This window comes from Rhipicephalus sanguineus, chromosome 7 (genome assembly GCF_013339695.2).
Source record: "Rhipicephalus sanguineus isolate Rsan-2018 chromosome 7, BIME_Rsan_1.4, whole genome shotgun sequence".
Taxonomy (NCBI): Eukaryota; Metazoa; Arthropoda; class Arachnida; order Ixodida; family Ixodidae; genus Rhipicephalus; species Rhipicephalus sanguineus.
Window position 1 is genome coordinate 87,910,073 of NC_051182.1, and position 16,077 is coordinate 87,926,149.

Here is a 16,077-nt window from a genome sequence, read left to right on the forward strand (position 1 = left end):
CTCCCAGCCTGCTTTGCCGAAGCCATCGCAACAGAGGTGAAAGCGTTGGTCATGCAGAAACAGCGGTTGCGGAATCCGCGTGTTGCATTATTTTTATAACCTAATCTAAACGACAGCATGCCGGAAATGCACACGTGCTAGGGGTCCTATGAGAAGGACGACATTTTTATCAGATTTGTAATACCTGTAAATGAAAACAAATGCAAGATTCAGCGCGCGCCCGTACTCTAACCGACTCTTTTTTTTTTTACAACGTAACTCGTAATTATTTCTTCCCGTGCCCTCGTTGCTGTTTAAACTCTTAAAACAATGTATACTTTGCGAAACGGAGAGTCAACGTCGACCAAAGTTGTAAAGTATTTTCCAGCCACATGGCATACTTATATGGAATGACGCACTGCACACTTGAGGTGTTGTTGCATTCTGTGTAGACAAAAAAAAAAAAAACAACTGTATTATGCTTCACTCCTTCTTGTCGCCGAAAGATATCGTCTGCGATTGGTAATTATATGTATGGCTCCGCTTCTATATCTATGAGGCCCCTACTAAATCCCTCCGATAAATACCTCTCTCAAAACAGGACACAATGCCAAACCATTCATTTGTAAACTAATGGCCACGCTCTTAGAAGCAGTCTTTAAATTGATATGGAAAGCTCATGTCGTCTACCGGTGCAACGAAATCGAAAATCTATAAATGAGACCCCGGGAATGCATGCAGCGATGAAACCTTTGTCAACATTTAACCATTTTGACTTGGAAACTGTGGCTCTGTATGTACAGCTGTAACCAGACCACCGAAATATAGCTGTTGTGACTTTATATGCATTAACTTGTACTTATTCTTACTTTATTGCTCACTTCTGTCCCTTAAAACGAAATTTACGAACTAGTAACGTACGTTTAATTATGAATATTTCCTCTTCCATTCTTTCCTTCTCCCTCGTGCTCTTCCTGCTGACCCCGGCATGCATTTTCGGTGGAGGCGAAAATGTCTGAGGCCCGTGTACTTAGATTTAGGTGCACGTTAAAGAACCCCAGGTGGTCGAAATTTCCAGAGTCCTCCACTACGGCGTCTCTCATAATCATCTCTTGGTTTTGGGACGTTAAACCCCAGATATTATTATTATTATTATTATAATTAGCCCCCGGCATTCCTGATGAAGGCGAGAGTCCGGTCGAAATAATCTCGAGTTAACCTTTCTTCTGTTGTTGCCGTTACCAAGGGCTTTCTATACAACCCCCCCCCCCCCCCTCGGCCACCCCCCCCCCCCACACACACATGTATATATATCTTACGTAACATCTCAGCATGGCTTCACCGGTCACAGCCTTTATATATGATATCTGTAGCGCAAACCGCGCCTAAATTGTGTGGTGTGTTCTTAAATGTTGTCGGTTATTATCGTCTGTTACCTGCGAAGCATGATAAGCGGCGCACATGCTAGAACTACTGCGAGCACCAGGGATAAGCGCAGGAACGTACGATCACGCATCCGCAAAAACCGACGTTTTTCACTGGCCGCCGCTTTGGTCGAACTCTGTGTTAATAAAATTTCTGGGATTCCACATGGTAAAACCACGATGTAGCTAAGAGCTTCACGCCTTAGTGAAGAGCTGCGGGTAATTTCGACAACCCCTGATTAGTTATTGTCTACTCCGATCTCGCACACCACGGGCCTCTGGCAATTCGTCTTCATGGAAATATGATTGCATTGGCCAGTATTGGACCCGTGTTCGTCGGGTCGACAGGCGGCCCGTTCTTGCACCGTGAGCGTAACATTTTTTTTTACGGCGCACAAGTTTGCCCTGAAAAGACTTCCAACTTCGCTGGCTTGAGTTCTGTGTTCTTTACCGTCACAACCACGTTACATTATAATAAACTCATTGTTGATTGATCAATGGTATTAATTTGTGTTTCCACAACATGAAGTAGAGCACGTGGTACCCCAGTCAAAGCAGAACCTGGCTCGCGCGCGAATGTTGTGTGTACGTTGCAATACAGACAGAGCTCGACATACGTTAATCTGAAAGGCACACCAACTCATATGAGAATCGTACTTCGTGACAGGCGCCGTTGATCTGTGATGTATCTGATGTATCTTGACTTTCTTGCTAAGAAATATAGAGTTGTCTAACTGCGGCCAAAGGATGTGTTCTCTGTGGAGGGCCTATAATTTCGTACGCATCATAGAAATTGTCTACCGGACGTAACAACACAAACTCCAGCCAAAACTTTCTACATGGACACTTGCGCCTCTGTTAACTCACCTTCGGCCAAAGCAGGCTATTGTTCAATTACATTATTAAAAAAAACAGGTTGTGTGTGAGAGCAGTACGCCGCCCTATACAGCATAACACAAGTATCGAGAATTCTTTACGAGCGGTTCCTGCAAATAGTAATATTGGAACGTTATGACACTTTGAATGGACTCTGCCAGCATTCTTAACGTCTTTACGTCACAAGCCTTAGCGGGAACCGACGCCAATATTTTATCGCTTTTAAGTACACCAGAGCGTAACAACAGTATTTATGACAAAGCCGTTTGAATATAGCCTTCAAGCCACAACATAGGTTGTGTGCTAGTCCTGCGCAAATTTCGTTTTTCATAAATGATTTCGGGTTATTTTTAAATATCTTCAATGTGAAATCTTCTAGTGTCTTTCGCATATAGTTAATTCCAGAACAGGAAAAAGCGCTAGCCGAAGCGGGGAAAAGAATCTTTGCCAGGAAACCTGTCGACTATGAGTTTTCTCTGATACTTAATGACACGAGTGCGTCACGTGACACCTGGAAATATGTATGAAGGCTGAAGAACCCCAAACAGACAGGCTTGCTTCGTTTTTGTGCTAGCACCCATGGTAAAGAAAAACTCTCCCCCCCCCCCTCCCCGAACATCTGATGATTCATTACACAGGTTCTCGTGGTCATGCGATAATCTGTCTCCGCTTTTCTTCCTTTTCGTTCGTTCAGCAGGGCTGCGAAATTTGAGCGCGAGAGGGAATGAGGGTGACTAAACTTTCACGTGCGTAGCTTTTCCTTCTCGCCCTCTTTTTCTGGTCGGGAAAAAGTTTTTTCTGTGGAAAGTGAGAAAGGAGGGAGGGGCAAGGGAAAGAAGGTTGAATAAGAGAGAAGGGTGCACAGAGCGCAAAGAAAAGCCGTAGGAGTCACCGAGATGGCTGAGCCAATCGCGTGCCGTCTTCGCTTACTAACAAAGAGAGGGGATCCCTTAAAAACGCGCGTTTCTTCGGCTGCCGAGCACAGATCACCGGAGCTGCACCCGTCAATATGAGGCTGTCTACGCTCGTCGCCGCTGCCTTCCTGGCCCTGCTCGTCGCCCAGACTACCGATGGCTTCCTGACCAGCCTGGCCCTGCTGCCCATATCGGCGATCACGAGCATCGGGGGCATCGCCGGCCTCAAGCTCGCTATGGCCATGAAGATCCTCGACATGCTCGGCTGGTTCAAAGTGAGTCGCTACGGAATAGGTCTGCGGGCCGGCATAGAAAGCAGCAAGCTGCCCGACCGAGTCGTCCCGCGCCCCAAGCCACAGGGCATCTTCTCCGGCCCCACAATCTCCGTACCGATTGCTGCGTTGCCGTACTTCGTCGGGGGTGGCCTGCAGAAGCCCCTCTCCGTCCGGCTGCCCATCAAGGACTTCAAGATGCTCGCCAACGCCACGACCGACTTCGATTCACCCAAGGTGAAGTTTTCGTCCAGCGGCTCTGCTAGCGTCAATGGCAACAAGGGGTCCATGCTCCAAGCATCTTCGGCTCTCAAGAGCCCATTTGTCAACCTGGAAGGAAAACACGCGGCAACTATTCGAGTAAGTAACAATTTTCCATTGCAATATTAATTTCCGCACTACGGTGTGTGTGGTCTAGTGGAATGACGTTGTAATGTTCATTCCTGCTGCTCGACAACTGCTGTCGTTTGTGCTCAGTTTAGACTATCCTTTTTTTTTTTCGTTGCTTAGCTCTACAGTCAATTCATGCTGGGCGCTTTTTATTTTGCCCCTGACCAACGACATTTAGATTCGTCTCTGCACTTTTTTTTTACATTCAGTGAGTGTAGAACTGCTTCGCGTATTTTTCGGCCGGTAGACACATACGCAACCTAGGATATTTTTCGCCGCAGTCAGCCCATGTCTTTCAAGCCGCGTTTGCGAATATTTCGTTCCACGTTCTTAATTCATATGCTTTTGCGTTTTCGCAGGGTCGACGCAGCATCGAAGCCGACCCCAAGGTGATCAAGGACGCTGTCAACCTCGTGCGAGAACTCGACACGAACCGCTGCATCCTGCGCCTTTCCTGTGAGGTCAGCGCTGACGCTTCGGCCTACGGCTCGTACGGCCGCCGTGTGGCGTCCTTTATGCGCAGTCTTGGACCCGTCGGCAAGGACTCCGCCTTCGTGGACTTCGAGAAGGCTTACCACAGGGGCAGGTCCAGTGGCCTTCCGGCCTGCATCCAGACGTACTCCTCCTGCAAGGTGGACCTCCGCGCTCTGGTGGCCTTCGTACAGTCGACGTGAGGCACTTTCGCCACCTTGACGATATACACGTCATATGTAAATATTTTAAATAGCACGACGAGACAACCACCACCCGTGTAAATAGTCCAAAATAAAAGGTTGGCATTAACTTGTCCTCGATTCCTTGTCCTAGATTGTCGTTGTGTAGCCACCGCCCTCTTAGAAGAGGGGGTCGGCTGTAGACGACACCCGGTATAGCCGGTAATCGCCTAAACTTTTGCGGAGGGTTGAAGTTTGAAAACTCCTTCGAAGGGGACATTTCCTAAAAATTCATTCCCGATATCTCTGAGGAGAGCGCTCGCTGTTCTTGTATATTTATCTGGCTGAAAGTGTTCTTGCATATTTATCTGGCTAGAGGCATGCGGCTGTGCTTTTGCCACGGCCCCCAGCACGCGCCTTGCAAGGTCATTGCAAAGCGATGAATGACCTGGCACACTGTGTGCCAACGCATGGTCAAAGACATTAAGCGCGAGACAGCGCTTTTTTTTTTTTCATGTGATGCGGCGGTAGGTGGGGGAGCGGGAATGGTGGCTGTTTTTTTTCGTGGGCGCCACCATATTGCCTAGCGGGCGGCGCCGTCCTTGGTCTGGCAACCCACTGGCGTGTGCGAAGCTGTGCGTTTCTACGGAAGATATACGTGCGGCTGGAGTTGCAGCCGGTTCATTTCGTTCTGGCGCACAAAAATTCCTTTCAAGTGATGCAGTCTACGTAGGAAATGAATCTGTGAGACGTCCTGGAACGGTTTGATCCGTTCAGGGTCAATGATGTTAATATACGAGGAAGCGAACGTGTCGAAAGTGGTCGATATCATATATTTTCCGCACTGTCTGTTGGAAAACCACGTAAATATTTCGACCTGTTCTAGCAGGGCAAGCAAGTGCCGCCACTCTTAGCAGATACAATGATTGTTTTTCTTGTACTGTAATCTTTTAGTTTGTTTTTTTCATTCACGGTGTGCTTATGCTGTCGCACCGAGTACCGCAGTACGCTCGTACATGCGGTTGTGCGTGAGCACGCAGTCTCGATTTCGTGGCGCGGGTGGCATCTGTTTCTTGCTCGCGAACAGTTACCTATCTTGTTCCTCAACTTTAAGGTAACCGCTTATTACTCGCTCGTTTATTGCCCACCATTGTGGGCGAAGCTACTTGTTTACAGGGATGTGCTGGTACACATAAAAACCATGCTGATGTTGACATGCCGGCACGCTTCTTTTTCTTCTAAGAGTCGTGATACTTGAGTGGATTTCGGCGGCGGTAAGGTGAAGATGGTTAGAGAGTTTCTGCCGATGAGGCACGAAGTGCTCCCGGGCTCGAGCCTTTGATCAGCATTGGAGGTGATTCGCGTTTTTTTTTTTAACCTAATCTACCAGATGTACTGTTTTTGCAAAATTCTTGCTGTCGTTCGCAAAGCTAAGCAGCAAAACTGGCAGTTGAAGAAACACTAGACAAGTGTAACAACGTCGTTTTGTATGGTGTGTAGAAGAGGATTAACTATGTTGTATATCATTGCGCGACTGGTCGGACACTATTCTTGACCACGTAAAAATTTGTCTTCCTGAGGTAGTTGTTCCACACGAAGTGACAGAACTCTTTTTTTTGCTATGTATATATATATATATATATATATATCCTTTCATATGGCTCATTGTATACGATACACCCCGCTGTCTTACGGAAGTTGTGAACTCACGACAGAGATCTCGCCACATCCTTTTCGTGTAGCGTTCAGTGAATGTTCGGGTATTGCAAGGCCGGTACGGAGCACAAATGAAATCTATGATGCCGGTTACCCCGCTGCGAAGTTGGGGATTTCTCGTCCGTGCTAATATCGGTATACATCAACTGCAGCGATCACCGTGTTGAGCCGAGCTACGAAGCTAATTGTTAGACCAAACACATCATACTAAAATATGATAATACAACGAAGCAAAAGCAACTCAGGTGGGTAGTCGAGTGGTACTTGGATGTTCTGCACTTTACCAGACAGGGCCGTACTTGACCGCTTATGTTTGTTCGCAAATCTGGCCATATCCTATTGACATTTGACTGCGTGGAACATTGGGAATTCCGGATATATTGCGGCACTTGCCAATTTATAAACTGTAACGTAACACAAACGATGTAGTACCTTGAAGAGTGCACACAACCGCAAACACACCGCGCTTGGTGATGCACGTCGCATACTTATTCTGGCAGCAGTTTACTTTTATAGTTGTTAGAACAACCAAAAACGGCAGAGTGGTTTTCCGTTGACCTTTCGCTGGCTGACATCGCAATAAAAGTGAACAAAATCCGCAGGTCGACCTAAAACACGCAAAAATTGTTCGAAAACGGCACTCATCCAAGCACCAGCCCGCACACTCCGCGCCGTCGCGCACGAGCCAGAAAGGAGGAAAGCGCTGGTTGCCAGTCCGGTCCTCCTCGCCCGATGCAACGGTCTATACATAGCTTTCACGCGACGTCAGAGACAGGTTCTCTGCGCTGGTTCACAAACATGGCCGCCACCGTGACGTTTTTATCTCATTAGCGTGTCATTTCAGCGGAGGACACCCACTGGTTCCCTCTCCGCGCGTTCTTTTGTGCTCTCCCCGCTTTCTTCTATTCGCCAGGTGCGCCAAGGGGGAACACAAAGGATTTGAGGGGGCACCGGAACTAATTTGATGTCACCGTTTCTTGCTCCGCGCGTTCGAGCAAGAGTTCACCCTGCGTCTCAACCAATTGGTTCGCAATAAAGTCCCTAGATTTTCTCCTTTTACCTAAGTACCGACCAAGGAGGTACCGACAACGGTAAAGTGTTCTAGAAAGGGGTAGTGGGCTGACTGGAGGCCGTGCACTGACGCACTCTATGTCTCACCTGGTAGATGGCGCCACCACCACCTGCAATGTAAGCGACGCGTTGCTGCCCTCAGCGCGAAGGTTAGTTTTCCAGCGCTTCAAGCACAAACTACTCTTGTGCAACCCCTGTACATAGCCATTTTCGTTGCTTTTTTTTCTTTTGCGTGAGCATATTCTTCCTTTAGCCGTTGTTCAGGCGCATGAAGTATCGCTAAACATGAGCGCGTCATCAGCGGGCGCCGGATGCAATATATGCTGTAAACCGCCAGTTTTGTATTGCAGTAGCGAGCTCTCGCTTAAAAAAGAGATCTCGCAGTTTTATTGCGTTTAGATAATTAATTAATTTATGGGGTTTTACGTGCCAGAACCACTTTCTGATTATGAAGCACGCCGTAGTGGAGGACTGCGGAAATTTCGACCACCTGGGGTTCTTTAACGTGCACTGACATCGATTGCCTTTAGATAAAAGAGACTAATATTTCATGCTAGCGTTTGTACTCGGTAGTCTCTTTAGTGAGGTCATACTCTCACTAAATAAAACAATATTACTACAAACTTAAGCACCTTACGCGCTCTCAGTTGATATATTCTCCTGAAAAGTGCAAGAAAATGTGTGGGAGTGCACAGCAGGAAAGACCTATCCTAATCATGCCCAACAAATAAAAGACCGAAAGTAAGGGTAGACCATGCAATCAGATTTTGCTTCTTGAAGACCCCTCACATGCTGGAAATTATATTTGTGTAAGAAATTGCATGCAAACACCGCTATCAGTTGAGTGCAAAATTCAGTTAGCAATTCTGCTGACACTATATTATGCCTAAAAGGTTCATATGCACTCTTTTCTAGCGAACCTATGCACTCTTTTCATATGCACTCTTTTCTACAGAACTATTTGTCCGAACTCCTGTATTTAGAAAAATGAATTTGTAATGAAGGTGTCGAAAAATGTAGACAACAATCGTTCGCGGAAATAAGTGAAAAGTTTATTTGGTGGGGCAGCACAATGACCTTATATACTCCACAAAAGCCATGCGTATCAATCACTTCCATTTTTTTTTCAAAGTTAAAACAGATGGAAAAAAGCTGAAATAGCTTGAAGAGGGCCTTGCCCCATTTTGTACTTATCAGCGTGTGCGGCAAAAAGCATGTCTCCTAAAACAGCCCAATAGATGCTAGAAAAATACTCACAAAGAGACGCTAAATATTTTCAATAGCATACTTAGCATAGCATAAATTTAAAAAGTTCACAAAAGCACATGAATATTCAACACATATTGTTCACACAATAAGTGAAGACACTGAATCAGAAGAAATACTAAAAATGACAACTAATAGACACATTTCCATTCAAACACATGCATTTTTATACAGATCTACTGACGTTCTGGTAGATCATATTAATCGCATTGTTGATGGTACGCCAAGGACCAAAGCCACCATTCACAATTGAATTAAGGGTTTATTGCTATAGTATGCATGGCGAGTGGCAATTAACATACTATCTTGCTTGTTTTTCAAATCTGGCATTTTCTTGTATTTGGGTCAGTGAAACAGAAAAAGAATATTCAGAGAAGATTCATACTTCAAGTTTAACCTACACTTGTAAAATCTAAACGCAGGGACAATAATAAAATTTAAAAAATCTTCTATAGCAAGGAAAAAAAATTAAGTGCAGCGGCTTATCTTGAAGTGCTTTGCTTTTTGGCGTTTGCCTGCTCTGTCTGTGTTTAGCCCCTTAATGTAAAAATGAAGTCGCGTGACAACATAGAATTGGATTATTTTTTGAGAGAGCATTGAGGCATGGCTTCGGCACCCAACCTCTTGCCAAAGCCTTGCTTTCACAATGGTCAGCACATCTAAAATGCTGTCTGCATGGAGTTCTTCACATGAAAAGCAGCCCGTGAACAAGCCTTGCTACCAATCTACATTATTCACAACTACAGGAACTGAAAAATGAAACGTATTGACGAGGCAATGCTCGGCCGAAAACCTGCAGCGACGACGAAACACAGCAGCAGCCCTACAGCAGCGGGGCGAAGGCGCGAAGGCTCCCATTGCTGACGATGGTAGCGCCGCCACGCGGGCACTCAGGAAAACGAAAACTCGTTTACATTTTTTGCGCCGCGGCAACGTACCCTCTCCCTGGAGAGTGGGCTCACTACCCAATATTCTAGAACACTATAACAACGGCCTCCTCTCCCGACCCTCTCTCCCACGCAGCTGGCGTCTGCCGCCATTTTTTTCCTAACTTTGAAGATTTACGAAGCCACGTACGTCTAAGTACATCAGCCACGCATCTTTCAGCGGACAATATGCTAGCGTGACGCGCGTTTCTCCTCCCGCCAACCCTCCGTCATTAGTGAGCGGAGGACGCATTTCACCAGGTGCTTGAAAAGCGTTAGGAAGAACATGGCTACAGAAAACGAGCGTTAGCCAATGAGATTCGGCGGCGGCGCTTCAGTGGTTGTCGGTACTTAAGAAAGAACAGGGAAAAATCTAAAGACTATAGTTCGCAAAGATGGCGGTCACGGTGACGTCGGTACAAGCTATGTATAGGACACCATGTTTGGGCAATGCAGGCCAGGTGGACGGTCACGTGAGGCTATGAAGCTACCGATATGGGATGACTCGCGGAACGAATGGATTGATTGTGCGAACATGCCGAGCGGGTACTTTGCGAGGAGCTGACCAGTGCTAGCTGTCGCTTAGGCCATGAAATAACCAAAGCAACCGTCACCGCCTCTAGCACCATCCGGTACGTAAGAGCTCTACCGACAGTCTAGTCCGTTGTTCTGTGCATGGGTCCAGCGCAAAGACTGGTCAAAGTAAAATTAGGCCCCTAACTAGGGCGCCGAGATGTTTTAACGCGATAGCGTTAGAGCACGCGCTCGAAGAAAGGTCCGCCTCTGTCAAATTTCGAAATATATCAGTGCCTTTCTACTCAGTTATCTAAAAAAAAAGTTCGTTCGTGAATTCGGGTTAATGACAATATTTAACCATGTGGGTATTTACCGGTGAATGGAAACTTCTTCGTTACATCAAACTTCGTAAAATCAGGTTTCGTTGGATCGAGTTTTAACTCTGTTACCTTTATTGTGAATTGTCCGTTGCTTTTCATTAAGGTTGCGTCTCACAAAGAAATACGAACCCTTAAATTCCCCTTATTTCGTTTATTGTGGATAAGGATCTGGAGAGTGCTCCGAAACGCAAGTTTATTTTGTAAAGGTCTTGAGACCTTATGGAGCTGAACATTGCTTTCGAAGTAAAGGCCACATTCACAAAGACTCAGTAGATGATAAAGGAAGCATACTACGCAGTCACACGGGAACTTTTATGAAACCAGAAAGTTTACGCTGAGACCTCGCATGACATCTGTATTGCGATTCCGGGGCGGCATGCATGGAATCATTTCTCATAAGATTAATTGTCTCAGAAGCTCCGGTGATACGAGAAGAGTAATAATTATTGGCGTCTGTTTTAAATGCGAAGCATTTCTTAGCGAACTTCTGCGACTTTGACCGTATCTATCTATCTATCTATCTATCTATCTATCTATCTATCTATCTATCTATCTATCTATCTATCTATCTATCTATCTATCTATCTATCTATCTATCTATCTATCTATCTATCTATCTATCTATCTATCTATCTATCTAGCCGCCTACGACTTTGTGCTCTCCTGGTCGCTTGGTTAATCGAATGTGCACCAAAATTGGTATGGCGTAACATGACTGTATGACGAACATAAATGACAAGTCATAACATGAAAATCATGACACGAATGTCATGTACAGCATGATTTACATGCTACGCTCATGGTGCGCTGGCGGCCGTTTCGCTAGCTTGATATACACCAAAATTGGTATCTTGTGACGTGACTGTGTGACGAACATAAATAACACGAGCTAACATGAAAATCATGACACGCATGTCATGTACAGCATGACTTACGTGCCACGCTCATGGTGCGCTGGCGGCCGTTTCGCTAGCTTTATATACACCAAAATTGGTATCTTGCGACGTGACCGTGTGGCGAACATAAATAACACGAGTTATCATGAAAATCATGACACGCATGTCATGTACAGGATAACTTACGTGCCACGCTCATGGGGCGCTGGCGGCCGTTTCGCTAGCTTGATATACACCAAAATTGGTATCTTGCGACGTGACCGTGTGACGAACATAAATAACACGTGTTATCATGAAAATCATGGCACGCATGTCATGTACAGCATGACTTACGTGCCACGCTCATGGTGCGCTGGCGGCCGTTTCGCTAGCTTGATATACACCAAAATTGGTATCTTGCGACGTGACTGTGTGACGAACATAAAAAACACGAGTTAACATGAAAATCATGACACACATGTCATGTACAGCATGACTTACGTGCCACGCTCATGGTGCCCTGGCGGCCTTTTCTCTAGGTTGATCGACCCCCAAGTTGGTATTGCGCGACGTTACTGTGTGACGAACATAAATAATAGGAGTTAACATGAAAACCATGACACGCATTTTCCTCAATGACATACAGGACGATGTATGCAGCTCTTTGCTGGCTGCTTCGCATTACATCGATTCCCACAATGCGTGGGATCTGCCGGCTTTTTTTTCGTCGAGTTTTACTTTAAGAACGCCGAAAATACTTGTATTTGTCCCAAAACTTTATCAAGGACGAATATTCCGGTACGTGGCAAAAAAGTAACAGTTTCGGCGCAACGGCGAAGCAATGAATGCGATAGCAACAAATTGGAATGTAACGCGAAGAACGGAAAGCAGCTCGAAATTGCCAGCGCGTAGCTCGAGCCCCAAGGGCGCACGAAGAGAACGCACACAGGACGAGCGCGAATTATCATGCGTCACAGCTCGATACTTGAAGCGCACTGCTGAAACATAAAGCAGGACGCACCAAACGAACGAACAGGTATACACTGGACGAGTGCGAAATATATGTCGCAGTTGTTACTTATTTCCGTTGAACAGCGCGCTCCTTTCACAAACGCGGCCGCTGCAGTGAGCGAAGTGACCTTCGTACACTCTGTGACTTCAGCGCGGACATCGCGGGGAAAGCATAAGACATACAACCCCCCGCTCGCCCCCCTTCTTTCCTTGAGATAAGCGCACGCTCCTCGCGCCCTCTCGCTGGTAATGAAGAAACGCTTATAAGCGCCTGCCGTCTGTCAGTACGACCAGGAGTAAAAGGTGTGTATATAACGCTCGCCGTTACCTACTTAGAGGATCAGCGTTTTGTAGCGCAATGGTTAGCGCCACGCGCTGCGGAGCGAGAGGTCCCTGGTTCGATTCCGCGCATCGGGAGCATTTTTCTGAAGTATTTTAGATGCGGCGCATCTCTTGCTCGGGCGTATGTTCCGCGGCATTGGCCTTGGCGTCCGCACTCACACTACGCATGCGCAACTCTCCTCCTTCCCTCTCTCCAACAGCTGCGCTTTACTCTCTCAACTTCTCTACTACCACCTGCTTGCGCTTCTGCGTTCTCGCTTCTGCTGTCGCGGCGCATGCGCTACTCTCCTCCTCTAAGCGGGTAGAGCGCTGCGCGCGTTCAGTGCGGCGCTTGCTTGATTCCCCTTGACGCCATTGATGCTTCCGATGAACTGTGATGGAAGCAACAGTCCCGTCAGTGAGTGGGCTGACGCAAGCACGCGTCAAGTCAAAGCTGCGAAGTCAAAGCCCTCAAGTCAAAGCTGCGAAGCGAAGGGCACGCGATGCTGAACGCAAACGCTTGAACCGAGCGGTGGACCCTGAACTTCATCAGCGCGAAGCAGCTTCGAAGTGTCAACGTCGAGCAGCGGATCCTGAGCTTCGAGCACGTGTGTGAAGCAGCGTTGGAACGTGAACGTCGAGCAGCAGAACCTGAGGTTCGGGACCATGACGTTAAGCGTAAACGTAAGAAGCGAACGGCGGAACCCGACCTTCGAGAACGGGAAGCTGCGTGTAAACGTCAACAACGAGAGGCTGCTCCCGATGCGGCACGCGACCGCGAGCGCGCAGCAAAAGCGGCGGCGCCAGCCAAGAGCACGCGAAGCCCGACGCTCGCTTCAAACGTGACTTCCTGTACCGGAGCTTCGGACACACTTGCAAGGTGTGTGGCAGACTTTGGTTCGACAACAACCTCAACAACGTTCACGCGATGTGTGGTAACCAACGCCAGTTAACAACGTAATAACACGGAAGTTAACAACGTTAATAACACCGTTAATACGACGTTAATAAAAACGTTAATAACGATCCGCGATGCTCCGCATCACCCCGTGGTTCCCCTCGGGAAGATGGTGTATTTAGGGGGGGGGGGTCTTTTATATGTATATACATATACATATACAGTGCATGACGGTGGCGACGAGGACGGACAAAAACCAGCCGAGACTGTCCATATATTTGCTATCGCAATGAAGGAACTTGAGGGAGCGCCGATGCATGTGCTGTTCCGTATAAAGTGACTTAGTGTTCTCGCGTATCACGCTTTTTTATTGCTATTATTATTCAGCCATGATAACATGACAACAGAGGCGAAAGTGGTGATCATGCAGACACAGTGATTCTGGATGCCATTTGTCGCGTTACGTCTTGTGCACAAGTTTTGTAAAACAACAGAAAAGAGGGGCCGTAGAAAAAGCGTCGGTGACATAGGCAACCCCGGGCATCCGTCGCATTTGTAAAACATCTATCCAGTTCCCTGCCGTTAAACACGTCGTACATCGACGCTATTGCCCTTACATTCGGTCCCTTCAAGTTTCTTGTTTCCTTTTGCAAACTTACTTCCAAGTCATTTTTGTTTGTTTGTTTAAGCTTGGTCAGGCATTTAGCTCCAGCCGACGGTTCAGGCCGGCGTGGGCTACCCTAGACTTCTCTATTTCCGCTCAGTCTTTACCGGTCATGCCCATGCCTCCTTCTACTTGGGACGCGGCAGCTTCAGTGTCGGACAGCTTACACGGCGGCGCACTGGCGAGACTTTATTTGGTACTGCGTAGCAAGATTCGTAATAACGAGCTCTGCCTGAATCGCCCGCCTTACGTACGGTTCATCATGTGGTACCCCCTACCCCATACTTCCTTTCAGACCATTCTTCGAATCGGCCGTCTTATACAAGCTTCATCGCGTGAACCCTTTTCAGCCCACTCTTTGAATCGTCCGGCTCACGAAAGCTCCATCACGTGGCCTCCCTCTGAATCCACTGTTTCAATCACCCGACTTAAGTAAGCTTCATCACGTGACCCCCTTTTCCATATTCTCCTCTAATAAGACCCCCTCTTATCCACCCTGGTCACGTGACCTATTTCAGCATGACCGCGCGAAGAATGCCGATGGCACGGGGTCACAGCTTCGCTGTAAAGAAAAGAAAAGAAAATTTTGAATAGATTCGTTGTTTAACACAACAGAAACTGGCGCCACATTTACCCCTATTAAATATGTACAACAATTTGTAGATGGAGGCACTTCAAATATTTTACTTCAATAGTAATTATATGGACGCTTTTCAGTCATTTCTGCCGTCGGCGTGGCCAGGACAGCCACGGAGCCAGCCTGGAAATTTCGACGCCAGAGGGGGTCGTAAGGTAGCCGATTTCGTGCATGATATCCACCAGTACAACCCTACTTATATAACCGTTCCTCCTTTATTATCGCACTTTATCGCAGTGTTTAAAATGGGTAACTGATGACTGTACGATATAAGCAAACCTTCATATTTACACTGCGTCTACGGTCTCAGTTGGTTTCGGGCAGATGGCTCCACTGTACACCTTTTCAACTTTTTAACACGAAAGTGTTAAAATACGTCACTTCAGTGACGTATTTCCGTCACGGACTTCACGTCGAAAAAATGCAGACAATCAAATGGCAAATAAAAGCTTGGAAGAAAAATCCGGCAGATCCCACGCTCTGTGGCAATCGATGTAATGCGAAGTAGCCAGCAAAGAGCTGCATTCAACGCCTTGTTTGCCTTTGAGGCAAATGAAGCCATTCGTGTCATGACGTCTAGTTCACTGTATATGGCATGTTTGTTACGCATTCATGCATTCATGCATGTACACTCTTTAATATAGTGAAACATATATTCTGGTATATGCAGTGCACGCCCTGTCGTTTATGTTCGTCACTCACTCATGTCATGTCATAACAATTCTGGCGTATATCCAGTTAACGAAACTACCGGAAGCGCACCAAGACGGTGTCATGTAAATCGGGCTGTACATGACATGCATTTACGATTTGCGTGTTAGGACCTGTCATTTATGTTCGTCATACAGTCACGTTATGCAGCACAAGTTTTGGTGCATATCATGCTAGGGAAACGGCCGGAAGCGCACCATGAACGAGGCAAGTAAATCATGCTGTACAGGAAATGCATGTCAGGATTGTCATGTCACCACCTGTCATTAGTGTTAATCATACAGTCGCGTCGCGTAATACCATTATTGGTGTATATCAAGCCTAGGGAAGCTGCCGTGAGCACACCATGAGTATGGCATGTGAATCATGCTGTACACTCTAAGCCGCAAAGGTGCGAAATGGGAGTAAGTGCTGCATTTCGTCCCCGCAACCGGTAGTTCGTCCCCGCAGGGATTAACTGCAAGACGAGGGTGCCGTGTGCAAAGTGAGGGAGGAACTGTTAGACCACAGGGAGCAACGTTTACTCCCATGGAACTTTCCGGCGCAGTGGCGACCTCGAACGAATGGTCAGCATGCG

The 16,077-nt window shown here is 46.9% G+C and overlaps 1 protein-coding gene across 1 annotated transcript; it reads left to right on the forward strand.

Moving 5' to 3' along the window:
* Window positions 1-3,240: 3,240 nt before the first annotated feature.
* Window positions 3,241-4,634, forward strand: LOC119399581 (uncharacterized). The gene is made up of 2 exons (XM_037666384.2): window positions 3,241-3,825; window positions 4,215-4,634. The coding sequence occupies exons 1-2, from the start codon at window positions 3,289-3,291 to the stop codon at window positions 4,527-4,529; spliced, it is 852 nt and encodes a 283-aa protein (XP_037522312.1). The 5' UTR covers window positions 3,241-3,288; the 3' UTR covers window positions 4,530-4,634.
* Window positions 4,635-16,077: the final 11,443 nt, after the last annotated feature.